The 15600-nt window shown below is 45.8% G+C and overlaps 1 protein-coding gene across 2 annotated transcripts in view; it reads right to left on the reverse strand.

Moving 5' to 3' along the window:
* Nucleotides 1-1331: 1331 nt before the first annotated feature.
* Nucleotides 1332-15600, reverse strand: part of MFGE8 (milk fat globule EGF and factor V/VIII domain containing) — a 31569-nt gene continuing 17300 nt past the window's right edge. The window contains exons 5-10 of one of the 2 annotated variants that reach the window (XM_081888646.1): nt 13518-13699; nt 12804-12959; nt 9729-9873; nt 5739-5941; nt 3475-3630; nt 1332-3021 (exon numbers count right to left, since the gene is read on the reverse strand). In XM_081888646.1, the coding sequence (XP_081744772.1) occupies nt 2878-3021; nt 3475-3630; nt 5739-5941; nt 9729-9873; nt 12804-12959; nt 13518-13699 (986 nt within the window). In that variant the 3' untranslated portion in view covers nt 1332-2877. The remainder of the gene's footprint in view (nt 3022-3474; nt 3631-5738; nt 5942-9728; nt 9874-12803; nt 12960-13517; nt 13700-15600) is intronic. The other variant, XM_081888647.1, reaches the window with a different exon arrangement.

A 15600-nucleotide genomic window follows, 5' to 3' on the forward strand; every position in this document is an offset into this window, starting at 1 on the left:
TGAAGGCAATATATGCCCCCATGTTGGGGGGGTGACCACGTGAGCTGGCTGCTGAGAGTCTTCATCTGCTGTCTTGGTGCTGCTTGTAGGCAACTTCAAGGCACCTGATGGTCTCCCTGGTGTCTAACTCAAAATGGGCAGCCCCTCAAATAGAGGCAGTCTTTCCAATTGAAGACTGTCCTTTGATTGACCTTCCAACAGAAGACCATCCTCTGAGGCAGGGCGCATGGCTAGCCTCAGCCAGACGTGCTCTGAACAGGTTTGCTCAAAGCACAGAACACTGCAGAGTGAGCAGGCAACAGCACATGGGGCAATGACTGACCGAGAAGATCTATAGCTGGTCTGCCATGGTGCAACACAATGGATGGGACTCCCTCTTATAGGCCAGCACAGATGTAATGTGATCTGCCTCTTAACCATGTTTAAGACATCAGACACAAGCCATAGCATTATGCACACCCTAGTCCTGCCTCCCTGACACCAGCCTTAACCAGGGTTAACATTTATATTAGGACAAGTCTTCACCAGGGTACCTATTGACCTTGGTTCTGCAACTAGCTTTGGAACCCTGGTTTACAATGTGAATATATTCCTCAACCAATCATCATAACCAATGGGGATTTGTGCTTGAGCAAAGTCAGCCGAGCAAAGAATGCATACCAGCTGGTGGCCTCATTCCCAAACCCTCAAACATGGCAAAGGGATGGCTACCCAGTGCATCTGCTTCATGTGAAGAGTTAGTTCAGCTCATTGGGGTCTGCCTTATATTGCAGCAGGGCATCTTCAGATTTGGGCTCCTTTCTGATTGGCTGTCAACTCTTTCCAAGCACTGGATGTCGTTATGCTTGCACTAATATAGCACCAGAAGCATGAAGCTGGAAGACCTCCCTGTCCATTGGCCTTGAGGACTCCGTGTGGCCCTTAGGCTGTGTATTAGAGCACCTGGGCTACTTTCTACACACATTCATACACTCCTCTCCCCCCTCCCACTAGGAAAGAAGCATCATCCAAGTGCAAGGACATTTTCCAGCCAGGCAAATATACGTAAGGAGGGAGAACAGGGCGGGTGAGGGGCTTGATGTGGGGGTGTCTCACGGGTCAGACAGAAAGGCTTGGAGGGGCCTATTCGGGCTCCCAGGGCCAAGGTTCTCCACTGCTGAATTAATAGCATTGGCCACCTGAAGACAACTTTCATTGTCCATCTCTTTCATCTGTACAGTAGGCCAGGAACTTACAGTATTATCTCTCACCCCAAACTCCGCCTCCCTCTCCCCCATCCATTGGTTCTGCCGGGGTTTCCATGCCTTGAAAGAGACATCAAAAAGCAAGCATTCTTAAAGTTTGTTTTAATACTGAGAGTCTTTACTTAGGGACTGTGTCTTGCTGAGAAGCCATAGCGGATACCCTCAGAATTTCCTATGGCTTAAAAAAAAACCTGTGCTCTGGGTTAATTGCTTCCAGATCCCAGACGGTGGCCCTACTTGAAGCCCCTCTTATTAGGTTTGTCTTACCGAAAGCCATGTGTTCCCCACACAGACCCCTTCCAAAAGGGACATTCCACATTTGTTTTCATTTTAAAACGCTGTCCTTCCTTCCTTGACACAGCTTCTCAGAGCCTCGCTTCTTCACAGGGCCTCTGCCAAGCGTGGTCTCCAAAAGAGAGAAGCAATTAGGGGAAGCTGTTGCATTAGTCGCAAGGAGAGGGGCCTAGTGGGTTTAACAAGCAACAGCAACAACAACAGTGCCGTGTCTTTTTCAGTATGCAAAAAGTGGAGGGTTGGGGGAAGGTTAGACTACTGCCAAAACAGCCCCAGCAAAGTTTAAGGAATACTTTACAAATCTGTGAGTTCACCCAGTCTCCAATCTTTTAGCATCCTGAGAGGTTTATCAAGGGAACAGGTAAACTGGGAGCAGGGCTATGTGGATTTCATACAGTGACTTCCATTGATGGAGGAGCAAAAGCAAGCTGATAGTCCTCATGGCTTTGAAAATGAACTTGGAAAAGTGTGGGCAATCGCGTGGTTACATGTGAGGAGCCGAGAGGGGCGGAGGCCTGTTTCCAGGAAGCAGGGGCATTATGGGCTTCTCTGTGACTTGTGAAACCAGAATAAATTACGCTAAACTTCAACTTATCTTGCAAAAACTTAGAACTTTGAAACCCTGGGTTTTTTTGGTCTGAAGTTCTGATCATGTTTTGAAAAATAATGATAATCCAAGGGAGTATATATACAACACTGCCTGTGACCTACATCGTACCTAGGCTATTAAACTTGTGTCTTAGACCAGCCATGGTTTCCTCCAAAGAATCCTGGGAAATGTGGCTCCAGGAGGCTGTTAAGCATTTTCCGTTACAGTTGCCCCACACCTTGAACCACAGTTTCCAGGGCTCTCTGGAGAGGACAAGGACTGTTTGAACTGGTTTGTGTGCGTGACGATGTCGCCAGGAGGGAATCAACCATGCATGGAGTAGGGCTTACAAAAGCAAGAGCCCAAACGCTCAACAGTGGCTCTTAAAGTGCAGTGCAAGGGTCCCGCAAGAGGGGGCCGTGGTGATGCAAACAAAATAAGCCAATCCCTGACGGAGCCAGCTTGTCAATCATTCTTCGAAAGCAAAAAGTGAGGAGGAGATAGAAGACAAGCAGAGGGTCAAGGAGGTAACAAGACCCCCGGACCCTGATAGCTGCTGGCTCTACAAAAAATGGTGTTCCCAGTGCCTGACACAGGGCATAGGATTTTTTATAAATTGGAACTAGGAGTAGTGGATTTGGGAACAGAAAGCGCCACAGGCCCGGGGGATGCAGGGGGCAGGAGACAAAGTGGGTGGGGAAGTCAGTCTGGCTCTTTGCTTCGCGGCCTCCATGGTCAGGGGTGAGGGGGCTACTCATCACAGCCCAGAAGCTCCACTCGCAAGGTGATGCGGTTGTGCCAGGATTCGGGGAGGATGCGCACAAAGCGGGTGTAGAAGGGAACGTCAAACACATTCTTCTTGTGCGAGTTGTTGTCGTAGTTGCCTTGGAATATCTGTGCCGGTGAGGAGAAAAAAGTAGAGTTAGAAAACACAAGAGCGGGAAGGAAGGAAGGCCGGCCGACCTCGCAGGGCTGTAAGCAAGGGCTACCCTTTCTTGATCCTTCAGCATTTTAGTGTGAATTTCTCTTTTAATACACACACACGTGGCTAATGTACCCTTTGTTGCAAGCAATTTCTCCTGATATAATGCTGCATTCTGTGTTTATTTTCACTAAAGTATTCATTTTTAAGCCCTGAAAAATGTCGGGGAACTGGGTCGCAAATTTCGGATAAGTGCAGATTTTGAAGGGTGGCTGTTTTTTAGGTTCTCATCTTGTTCTGGAGAGCGCAGATTTGATAAGATTTGGCCTTAAATGCAAACTGAATTGAATTTCTCTCCTATTCCTCAGTGAGGATGGGAGTGGTTTCTCAATTACAGAGGAAGCAAAATCCCCCCAAATTCCTACCTTGGTGGCGTTTGTCCTGCTATCCTTGTAAAGAGTCCAGGACTTCCCATCATCACTATAGGCCACTTTGTAGGCAGCAACATACTGAATGTGCCCAAAGTCACGAGCTCCTTGTGTAATGATCCCGGTCACCTTCTTCTCGGCCCCAAGATCAATCTGTAGGGAAACAAGGATGGCGTTTAATTTGTGAAGATGAAGAAGAAAAGAGGGGCCCGGACTCAGGTGAGGCCACCTTCCCTGGAAACCTTTTAACCCCAACACACAAGTTCTATTAAGACTCAGAAGATTTGCAGGAAAAGCATCCAAAGCATTTTCATTGAGAGCACTGAGATATGTGCTGCTAGGGATGTGAAAATAATGCTTTTTATGGATTAAGGTCACTTCCAGGCAAACTGTTTATGGAGCCTCCAACCCAATTTGAATGCAGCAAAGTTTGTAGGGAGGTTGTGAAATATCCACTGTTTATTGAGGATTCCTTCAATTTGTTTGCAGGGGGGTTGATGATGCTAACGTCAAGCAAACGTTAATTACTGCACATTTTCCCATCCACATCACATACAAAAAATTGATTTTGGTGGTGAATGGGGAGATAATAAACAGGTTTGTTGTGCAAAAGTCCCACACCGACTTTCAGTGCAGAACCTAAATTTGTCGGTATGGCATTGAACACATGCAGACCCCTGCAGAATAACGGGAATCTGGAAGGGTCCTTTGCCCTTGTGAATCTCCACCACACGATAAGGATGTGAACAGCTGCTGGGAGAGGTTTAGGGCACAAATTCCTAGCCCCCTATGCCCCCTTATAAAAGGTCACCTTAAATGGTGCCAACCGCATTTGGAATTTTGTGTTCAGTTCTGGCTGCCTCACCTCAAAAGGGATACTGAAAAGTTTGGGGAAGTTCAGAAAAGGGGGAAACCAAATGATCAAGGGCATGGAGGCAAGGTTGCAGCATTTGGGACCGTTTCACTGAGAGGAAAAGGTGGAGGAGGAGGTGACATGCTATGTTTATGAAATTATGGCTGGCATGGAAAGAATGGATAGAGAGACATTTTTCTCCCCTCGTAGCAGATTCAGTGGGAGATTCAGGGCTGATAAAAAGGAACTACTTTGGAGACTCTTGGCTTATGCATTTACTCTGCTGATTTTCCCCAGGAAAACGTTGATTCAGAGCAAACACCAGTCGGGTTTTCTGCCATTTGCCATTTTATTTTCATTTATTTGTTGATTAGATTTATATGCCGCCCTTCATCGTAAGATCTCAGGGCAGGTCACAAAATAAAATGCAGAATACAAACATGAAAATTAGAAAACAAAACAGCAAAATTTAGGACTAAACTGTGGGTCTTCCGGGGGGGAGGGAGCCGGCAGGGCAAAGGTAAAAACTACTTGGATCTGGGCCCTTTGCCTACCGCGAGCACCAGCAGGAGATTCAGAACAAGTAAAAGGAAAGGAATTCTTCAATTAGCTGGCCTCCTATACCGAGACAGGCTGTGCCCATGTTCCCAGGATGTTGAATGTATGAAACACGTTTTACTAAACTCTTGTTTGTATAAACAGATTAGAAAGCATCTAATCAAACCAATATTAACAGAACAACCTAGAGCGGCTGACTCCTTTTATGCCGAGGTTCTCCTCAAGGATAAGACTGATGCCATTACACTAGCCATAGCAAAAAAATTCCCAGAGGCAGTAAGAATTAGAAGCCAGTATGTACGGGCTAAAGCACCTTTGTAGACTTGAAAGGCCATTCTTACACCTCAATAGCGGTTGATATATAACCATTGCTGTACTGTGTATTTTGGGTTTATGGACTGCAATAAAGGTAGGGGTGTGTGTGTGTGTGTGTGTGTGTGTGTGTGTGTGTGTGTGTGTGTGATTCTTCAGACAGTACTTCTTCATGTGGCATAGTTAAACTGCAACTCACTGCTGCAGGAAGCAAAGATCGGCATCCAAATAGATGACTTTAAAAGAGGATTGGACAAATTGATGGAGGACAAGTCTATCAATGGTTACTAGCCATGATGGTCATCTTCCAGGCACTGAATATAAAGGTGCTGGGAATCACAGGTGAGCAGGATGCTGTTGTGCTCATTCCCAGCTTCCAAGTTTGTTTCAGGAATCCGGTCGGCCACTGTGAGGGCAGAGTGATGAGCTAGATGGGCCACCTGAAGGCTCCTCTTATGCCACACATTCAAGTGCCCAGTCTTCACGCTTGCACTGCCCTTCCGCCCCTCCTTCCTGCATAGGAGCGGCAAGGCCTTACCTGAAGCCACTCGTCCTGTTTGTTGCGGAGGGCAGCCCAGGCGTTGGTCTTGCCCGTCCTGTCAAGGCGGGCATAGTGCGGGTACCAAGTGAATCCGTCGATGCCCCATGTCTTGTAAACGCTGGAGGCTGTGATCTGCTGGTCGCTGATGAAGTGGGATTTCATGCCCAGCGGCTCCGAGCAACCTGCCATGTTGAAATACACTGTAACACAACGGTTTACACAGAAACAGTGAAAGGGAAGAGACCGGAAGCAACAGATGCTCCAAAGAAAACAAAATTAAGCACCATCAGACAGACAGAAACACACAAACACATTTTCCCCAAAGCAGCAGCTTTCAAAACTTTCCATGCTGACCCATCGGCCTAGATCCCCCACGTAGAAACATGCCTGCCACAGAAACTCCTATGTGTTGAGAAGATTCTGGGGAAGGTTCTAAGGCAGAATTCTGCAACCTGAATCCCTGTGCTCTGAAAATCAGCAGTGGTGAAGAGCTGATTGATGCTTCAAACCAACTTGTCCACCATTAGAGATCTCACTAAAAGCAAGTCTTGCAGCTTTCTGGAAACTGTTTTAAAAACAAGAAACCAAAGCACAGATGGAAATACAAAGGCATGGGGGACAGAGGTAAGCCAACCCAAAAGATGGAAACCCAATGATGTCCACAAATATTTACATGTCACTTTGAGGGTGCAAGAGCTGGGCATCTAACATGTAATCTTTCAAGTGTTGCTGGATGACACCGCCTGTTGCCCCAATGGTCAGGGAATGATAGGAGCTGCAGTCCAGGAATATCTAGAGCATCAAAGGTTAGCCACCCTGGTTTTTACCCAACAATGGTGTAATTCCATTCCAATTTCACCAGTGGATATTCCTCAATAATTATCCTTCAGATTTCCCACTTCTCTGAATTCTGTGATACGCTTCTCAAGTCACAACACACACCCAAATGCTGTTGTAGGATAAAATATTTGAGATGCATACTCAGAGCAAAGATATTTAATTGGCGTTTTGTGATTAAATGATAATTTTTAAAGTCATGGGTTAATGTGGAGGATGGGAAGAGCTGTGGCTCATTGTTAAGAACATCTACATTGCATGCAAAAGGTTCCGTGTTCAATCTCTGGCATGTCCAGGAAGGACTCGGAAAGACCCAGGAGAGGTATTGCCAGTCAGTGAGCAATACTGAGTTCTGTCACCCTACACCAACATTTCAGCTGTAAGGTCCTCAGGGCAGGGGCCAGTCTGGGTTTCGTGACACTGCTCAGCACCAAGCAAATTTACAATGCTACAACAGAGCTGTGACAGTAACAAGCAGGAAAAACAGTCAGTTGGCCTATAATTCTGAGCACCACCAGAGGGTGTCACTGTATAGTCGTACCTTGGTTTTCGAACAGAATGCCTTCCGGGAGCCCATTTGACTCCCGGAACCATTCAGAAACTAAGGCACGGCTTCTGATTGGCTGCAAGATCGTCCTGCAGCCAATCGGAAGCCATGCTGGACGTTCAGCTTCTGAAAATCGTTCGAAAACCAGAACACACACTCCTGGTTTTCGATCGTTCAGGAACCGAAACATACGAGTACCAAGGCATTCAGTAACCAAGGTATGATTGTAATTATGGATGCAGAGGAGGAGGAAGAAACAGAAAGAGCCCCAAAGTCTGGATGTGGGCAGTGGTGCAAGTCGAGCCATTTTAGACTTTGGGCTTCCGCCTGCCACTTGAAAATGCTAATATTACTATGCTAATTACTTCATCTATTCTGGAAATGCGTTAAGCTATATTCCCAAAAGTGAAAATCCAAACAAAGTTGTTGGAGGGCGGGCGAAGTTGATGACCTTTCTCTGGGAACATGTCCAAAAAAAAAAAAAAAAGAGTTTTGGAGCTTTTGGGGGATTTTTAAAGGGATTTTTCTTTAAAAATCGCTCCAGTTGCCATACATCCGGGTTTTCTTATATCTATACATTTTTATTGGGTTTTTTAAACATATCATTTCCAACATTCATTTAACATAACTTCTTATCTTATACAATATTTTAGACTTCCATCAACACCTCTGATGATTTTCCATTCTTTCTCACTTATTCTGCATTTCTTAATTTCTCTATTACTCTTAATTATCATTAACTAACAATTCTCCTCATAAGTCTTTCTTGCAATATTTCAAATAGTCCTCCTTACAGAATTTCTTGCAGTCCTAGCGTAATCTCATACATCCGGGTTTTCCAGGACATTTTGTCGACTTGGTAAAAATCCACCCAGACGCCATTTTGACAGTCCAATTCCCGGACGTATGGCAGCCCTAGTTAGGCCAACCCTCCTGGATTGGGGAGCCCACCTGCTCATTCTATTGTGGGGACCCCAGGCGTTTGCCCATAAGTCCTGCCCTGACAGCACCACTGCAATAGGGAGGCCCCCTGGCCTGGACAACAGGACCCAACAACCAGAACTCCATCACTGTTAGGGAAGCCAAAGAAAGCCTAGTCCTACCAGGCCAGTCCTCACCAAGGGGCCGCTTCCAAGATCAAACTAGAAATGACTATTTTGAGCAAAGCCCAATGGTTGAGATTCCTGTGGTTGGAAGGGACCACAAGGTCCAATCCCCTGCAATGCACGAATATTTTTGCTCAACACGGGACTCAAACCCACAACCCTGAGATTAAAAGTCTCATGCTCTACCAACTGAGCTATCCCAGAGAGATTGTCCCATAAAGAAGAGGAGGCAGAGCAATGCATCAAACCCCTGCCAGGCAGATGCATATTTAGAGTTCAGAAGTGAGGACTGCGTATCAAGTCTAGCCTTTTCTTAGCTTCCCAGCAGCTTGGAGAAAAATTCTCAGTTCCCCTCTCCATGGCCCAAACAAAGCCAGATTAAAAATATGATGCAAACAACAAGAAATCATGCAAAAACAGGTAGCAAAATTTGGCCCTTTTTTAGTGCAAAATCTGGGCTGCCTCTGCACAGAAATGTTAAGTGTTTCTTTACAGAGCAGACAGCGCTGGCAATTATCCACAGTACCCAAGTGGCCAATCTGAGAGTCCCAGTTTTCACAGTTAAGTGCCAACAGATTTTGGAAATTAGAGGTCAGTAAAGGCAACCGCTTCAACCTTGCAGAATTCCCCCAGGGCAATTTGGGTGACCTGCTATGGGGACGGGGGTGAAATTCAATTCGGTTCACATTTTAATGTGAGCATACCTGGTTTGCCTTTTCCAAAGCAACATGCAAACCAAACATACAGCTATCCTTGGAAAGTTTGCATTTTTCCAGATTTTGAAATGCAGTTCTCCACAGCCAAGTAACGTAGCAAAACATATATATGTCAGGGTAAAGGGTGAAAATATATTAGTGAAAATAACATACCAAAATGCATTGTACTAGAAGAGATGGCTTTGCAAAAATGTACATATTGGGGGAAATTCACAATGAAAAGCCAATGAATTTCCATGAGGACCTTTTATTTTCAAAAAAACAAAGTTCACAAAGTGATGTGCAAACGTGGAGAACTGAACTTAGAACTGGAAAAATGAGAAACTGAGAGAAACCAACATTGACCTATACCCCCATCCCTAGACCTACATCGACATTTTGGCCTACCCAAACCAGATTAAGGAAAAAAGAATTCCAACATGCAGGCAAGGATGGTGAAGTCAAATTCTCCAGGGTGCTGCTGCCCTCTGATTATCCATGCAAGAAAGTCCACCACCACCAAAGACATTTAGGCCACATTTGCACCATGCGCTTAAAGTACTATGTGACTACTCAAAACAGTCACAGCTTCCCTCAAAGAATTTTGGGAGCTGTGGTTTGTTGTGGGTGCTGATTTATTTGGAGACCCCTATTCCCCTCACAGAGAAACGATTCCCATAATTCCCTGGGAAGAGGGACTGGCTGTTAAACCACTCCTGGTTCCCAGAATCCTTTGGGGGAAGCCATCACAGTGCTTTAAACGTACGGTGCCAGTGGCCTTAGACCAATGGGAAGCATTTACCATTCATTTCGCAGCCAACCAGCTCGAAGCGCAGAGTGCAGGCTCTACGGCAGATCATAGGGTAGATGCGGAGGTACTGGGCCGTAACCGGAGGATTGAAGAGGTTGGTCACCGTGTCTTCATAGTCTGAGTTGCCGGTGTACACCTGCCAGAGGAGAGAGGGCAACGGTGAAAGGATGAGACCTTAGGAACAGAGTTGATGGTTTAGAGCAGGGATAGTCAACCTTTTTATAGCTACCGCCCACCATCTTTCTTGATGGTAAAATTTCCTTACCACCCACCAGTGCTCGATGGAAGGAGGATTCAGCTTGTACCATAGAACCCCCTACCGCCCACCTAGAATCCTGAAACGCCCACTAGTGGATGGTAGGGACCAGGATGATAACTCCTGGTCTAGAGTTACATCTGCTCTCTAAAGGGGACATCATCTTAGGCAGCTATTTCGAAAAGGCAGCATGGCAGAATGGTTAGAATGCTGGCACTTGTTGACAGAGATCGTGAGCTCAAATCCAGCTCTCACTTCTAGCAAGTTTTACGTGTGGTGATCTATGCAAACTATCCTGAACTCAATGGAGGAAAGTTGAAATAACAACAGAAAATCTGTAGCTCAGTGGCATTGGCCTTACATGCAGATGGTGTTGCCAGTCAGTGCAGACAATACAGAGCTAGATGTATCAAGGGATGCGGGTGACACTGTGGTCTAAACCACTGAGCCTCTTGGGCTTGCCGATCATAAGGTCAGCAGTTCAAATCCCCACAACATGATGAGCTCCCGTTGCTCTGTGTCAGCTCCTGCCAACCTAGCAGTTCGAAAGCATGCCAGCGCAAGTAGATAAATAGGTACCACTGCGACGGGAAGTTAAACGGTATTTCCATGCATTCTGGTTTCCATCATGGTGTTCCATTACACTGGAAGCAGTTTAGTCATGCTGGCCACATGCCCCGGAAAGCTGTCTGTGGACAAATGCCAACTCCCTTGGCCTGAAAGCAAGATGAGCGCTGCAACCCCATAGTCGCCTTTGACTGGACTTAACCGTCCAGGAGTCCTTTACCTTTACCTTTAGATGTGTCAATGGTCTGATTCAGTTTAAAGCAGCTCCCTATGTTCTTTCTACTTCTACTATTGAGGAGTTTAGAGCTTGCAGGAATAACAGAGGGAGCCAATATATAGGAGAAGGAAAACTCTGGTCCTAAACCTCTGTTGTCTCGTGCGATACCAATTCAATTAGTTCTGCTGGCTCACGAAATGAACTTGCTGTAAGTATAATCAGAACAGCTTAAACCAGCTATTTAATTGGGGTGAGGCGGGGGCTGTTCGTGTGCTGGGACCCCACACACAACTACTCCCCCCCTCCTTTCATGCAGAAGTTAACTCAACTCTTATGTGCCTTTATCAGGCTTCCACTGGGACAAGAGAAAACTTTTAAGGTGGGGTGGGGAAGGGTGGGTCTGAGGAATGGCTACTATGCAATGTGCTTCTGATTACTGCGCTTAGGGGGGCTTTGTCGGTGCTTGCAGAAAAACTCAAAGAACTTCTGGACTTCCAAATATTCAGCATAGTCTCCTCAACACCTGCATGGGGACAAGTAAGGAGCCACCAGGCTCAGCACAGTGAATTAAGCATCATTAGTATTCTCTGAGAAGAGCTAAAAACTTTCTTCTTGCACGGTTGGGAGAGGCTGGTATTGCAGCAATCTAAAGGAAACGGGGAGGGCAGGGCAGAAGAGCCCTCAAGGCACACCTGCCAATTTCAGTTTGTCTCAGTTTTTGTTTTGTTTTTCTCAAATCTTAAATTCAGTTCTCCACCTTAGTTTGCAAAAGGCAATTTTTAAGTCCTCGTGGAAAATCTCCTGCCGCTCATAAGATTCCTTGCAACCCCATTTGACAAGCTCAGATAGGTTTCAATCACAGCGGATTCTTCTACGATTGCAACTAAAAATGTATGCTGTGCTCAAAACTGTTCCTTTTTTGTAGCAAAAGGTGATGCGCTTCAATGGAAAAGAGGGCCGGTGAGAGAGGAAGCCCATTTTTTTCTAAGCAAGGCATTTGTCCAATGCACTGCCCATCTCGGGAGGCCCTCCTACAGTCCAGCTTATGAACCCAGGCAATTTTTTGTGTGCAATTTTGCCTAACATAGATACTAAAAGGGCATTACTAACCTAGGTCCATTCATTTCAATGGGTCTACTTGGAGTACGGCTAGCATGGGAGTCACCCCACTGTTTTTAGTTTACTAAAAGTAAGTAAAATACACATGCTAAATTTAATCATTCTCTAGGGCAAGAGTTTGGAGGGGGGTTAGACTGAGGGCCAGTTCTCCTCATGGACAACCTTCTGGAGGCCACATACAGGGGGGCAAAGGGAGAAGGGCCGGAGGGGGGGGAAATGGGCAAGAAAACTGATGTGTCCTTTGTACAGCAGGAGCTCTGTGGAAAATTCAAGCAATTGCCACTCTGTGCCAATCAAAATTCCAGTTTTATGGGTCGTGGGGCAGACATCAGCATCCGAAGCAACTACAAAAAGCGGCTGTGGGATGCTGCCAAGCCCAACAACAAAGGCACTGTTTTAGTGGCCACCCTTGGGAGGCTGCTGTTAAGAAAAACAAAGTAATGTATTTTAAAGCACTTCAGCATCATTCAGGGGTACAGGTGGCGCTGTGGTCTAAACCACTGAGCCTCTTGGGCTTGCGGACTGGAAAGTCAGCGGTTTGAATCCCTGCAACAGAGTGAGCTCCCATTGCTCTGTCCCAGCTTCTGCCAACCTAGCAGTTCGAAAGCACACCAGTGCAAGTAGATAAATAGGTACCGCTGCAGCAGGAGGATAAACGGCATTTTTCGTGCGCTCTGGCTTCCATCACGGTGTTGTGCCAGAAGTGGTTTAGTCAAGCTGGCCACAAGACTCGGAAATCTGGCTCCCTCGGCCTGAAAGCGAGATGAGTGCCGCAACCCCATAGTCACCTTTGACTGGACTTAACCATCCAGGGGTCCTTTACCATTACCATCTTACCATCCACTTTTTTTTTTTTTTGTTTCTCCACCCCTCAGGCACAGCTGCAGCACCTGCCCCCTTTGCTCACCTTGTCATGATCTTGCTCCTCATCCTTAATGTACACGAACTCGCGCCCGTCGAGGCTGTAGGCTACTTTGTAGGCCCGAACATATTCCAGGCGGCCTACGCGGCGTGCCCCTTGTGTGGCAAGGCCGGAGATCCTCATCTTCCTCATCAGGTTGACCTGGGGTGAGGAAAAGCAGGCAGAAACTGGATAAACATCTCTGTATGTGTGTGTGTTTGTGTGACTCAACACTAATCAGATGTTTTGTGTGTGGCTTATATGCCCAATGGCATGCTGGGAGTCACAGAAACAAGCACAGCACATTGAAGCACCCATTTCTCTTTCCACACACCCCCCCATCTCTATTTATTTAATTCCCATTTATATCCCTCCCTCCCAAAGGAGCCTTAAAACATCAGCCTTAAAAACAATGAAAGCAACACAATCCAAGCTATGCTTATTAGACTTATTGGTCACTTGTAACCCAAGAAGGTATCAAAGCAACTTGCATTAAAATACATTACACCATAAAAAGGAAGTCGCATTAATGTTTCTATAATTCAAACAAGCTGCCACAACAGTAACAGCACATTCACCATTGTTACATAATCGACTCAGTCTATCAAAGGCCTGTTTCCACCTGGCCCTCCCAGTATGGACGAATGCTCCTTGATTAGTTTTTGGCATCCCACATTTCAAAGCCCACATTGGACTCGCTGCTTCCAAGCGCACCATTACCTGAATCCAAGGGCTCCTGTCATAGTTGCTGGAGGTCCAGGCATTCACAATCCCCTTGTTGTTGAGGCGGGCGAGCTCTGGACCCCAGCGCTGCAGGCCAAGGAACCCGTAGTGCACTGAAGAGGCGGCGAGCTGTGTGTTCGAAATGGCTCCTGATTCCATGCCGAGCACATTTGAACATCCTGGAGGGGGGCAACAAGACCATAGGGAGGAGGGCAGGGAAAGAGCGAGAGAAGACACTGAAACCATCACATATTGCTTCCCTGTTAATACCTGCCTCCATTTCCCTCCCCAGTTTCTTCCCCTGTGTCAGCTTTTCGACTGTAAACTCCTTGGGGCAGGGACCTGCCTCTTGCACTCTGCAAAACAACACACACACAGAGCGAGAGAGAGTTGGCACCCTGCAAACAACAACACAGAGAGAATTGGCTGTGAAGTATTTATCAGTCTATATGAAGCAAAGTGGTACTTCAAAGTCTCAAGCAGAGACTGTTCTGTGCTTTTATAGAATTTTATTCAGACCTGCACACGCTCAATTCATTCCATACTGTGTTATTTTATTTTAACATTTGTTAAACAAAAAGAATATCCCCTCCCTTTTTAAGAAGCATGTTGCAACCTGCCAGGGAAACATGGCATTATAAGTTTGTTTATGATGTTGCCTTGTGTTACTTTTCATATGGTTCAAACTTTGGTCCTTGGGATGGCTGGATAGCTATATACAAATAATTGTATATAATTTAATCTCGCACACATACACATGCCATCTTCAGCTGCTGGAGAACCTACCAGGGGGCCTGCAAGATCCCTGATCTCTGACCGGAGGTGGGTGCAAGCTCTGGTTCAACCTCCAAGGAATGCTGTTCTCAAGCCAATGGCTCCTGCTCCCTCAAGGAGATGGGAGGGGAAATATCTTTGTGGGGTTATTCAGAATAATGTGTTTTTCTAGTTCTTATCTCCCTTCAAGTGTCTAATTTGTTTATGCAATAAAAGTGTCACCAAGAAGCAGAACATCATGAAAATAAGTCCTAGAGGAGCTTTTGGGGGACTGAGACTCTCAATCACTTCATGCTTAAATTAAGTTAAGCAGAGAAGACAATTACGTGTTAATTATCTCCGATGTGTAAATGTGAGGGAAGTTCACGAGAACTGGGCAGGCATTGCTTGAGCGGGAACCCAAGTTTAAAAGAGAGTAAGGAACGGTGGCTTTCTTGTAAGGATGGTTGAATCTGTAAATGTCATTTTGTCTTTTTTCCCAGTCTTGCAATCTTCCCCTCTCCCCAAAAAAATGCATTTCTCCCAACATAGATTTCTGAAAGCACTTTGGCTTTGTATGCATTTTGCAAGCCGTTTCCCCCTACATGTAGAATTTGCATGCATTATTTTCTCTAATACAGACACATTTTTGTGTACACATTTCCCCCCAAGATACACATTCTTGTGCATACGCTTTGGTTGGAAAAGTGAAGAAGTGAACATTGCGAAGGATAGCTGCATTTTGGTTCCTGCACTGATCTGGAAAGGGCAAATCAGTCAGAAGAATTCGTCTTTCATTCTACTGCATAGTGCTAGTGTAGGGCATTGCATAGGTAGGTCATTTGTTTGTTTGTTTGTTTGTGTGTGTGTGTGTGTGTGTGTGTGTCTACACACACAAACACACTATATATATATATATATATATATATATATATATATATATATATAGAAGGAGCACCTATGGGATCACCCCTCTCACCGGTCATCGCAAACCTGTACATGGAACACTTTGAAACCAATGCTTTAGACAAGTCAGAACACAAACCCAAACTTTGGCTCAGATATGTTGACGACACCTTTGTAATTTGGCCACACGGGAAGGAAAAACTGGATAGCTTCCTCACACATCTCAACAGCCTACACCCCAAAATACAATTCACTATGGAAATAGAAGCCAACAACCAACTTCCCTTCCTTGACGTCCTAATCTACAAAAAACCTGATGGCTCCCTAGGACACACTATCTACCGGAAAAAAACACACACCAACCGCTACTTACATGCACAATCACACCACCACCCTGCACAAATAAACTCCGTAGCCAAGA

Source organism: Podarcis melisellensis (assembly GCF_964234715.1).
Source record: "Podarcis melisellensis genome assembly, chromosome: 14".
Taxonomy (NCBI): domain Eukaryota; kingdom Metazoa; phylum Chordata; class Lepidosauria; order Squamata; family Lacertidae; genus Podarcis; species Podarcis melisellensis.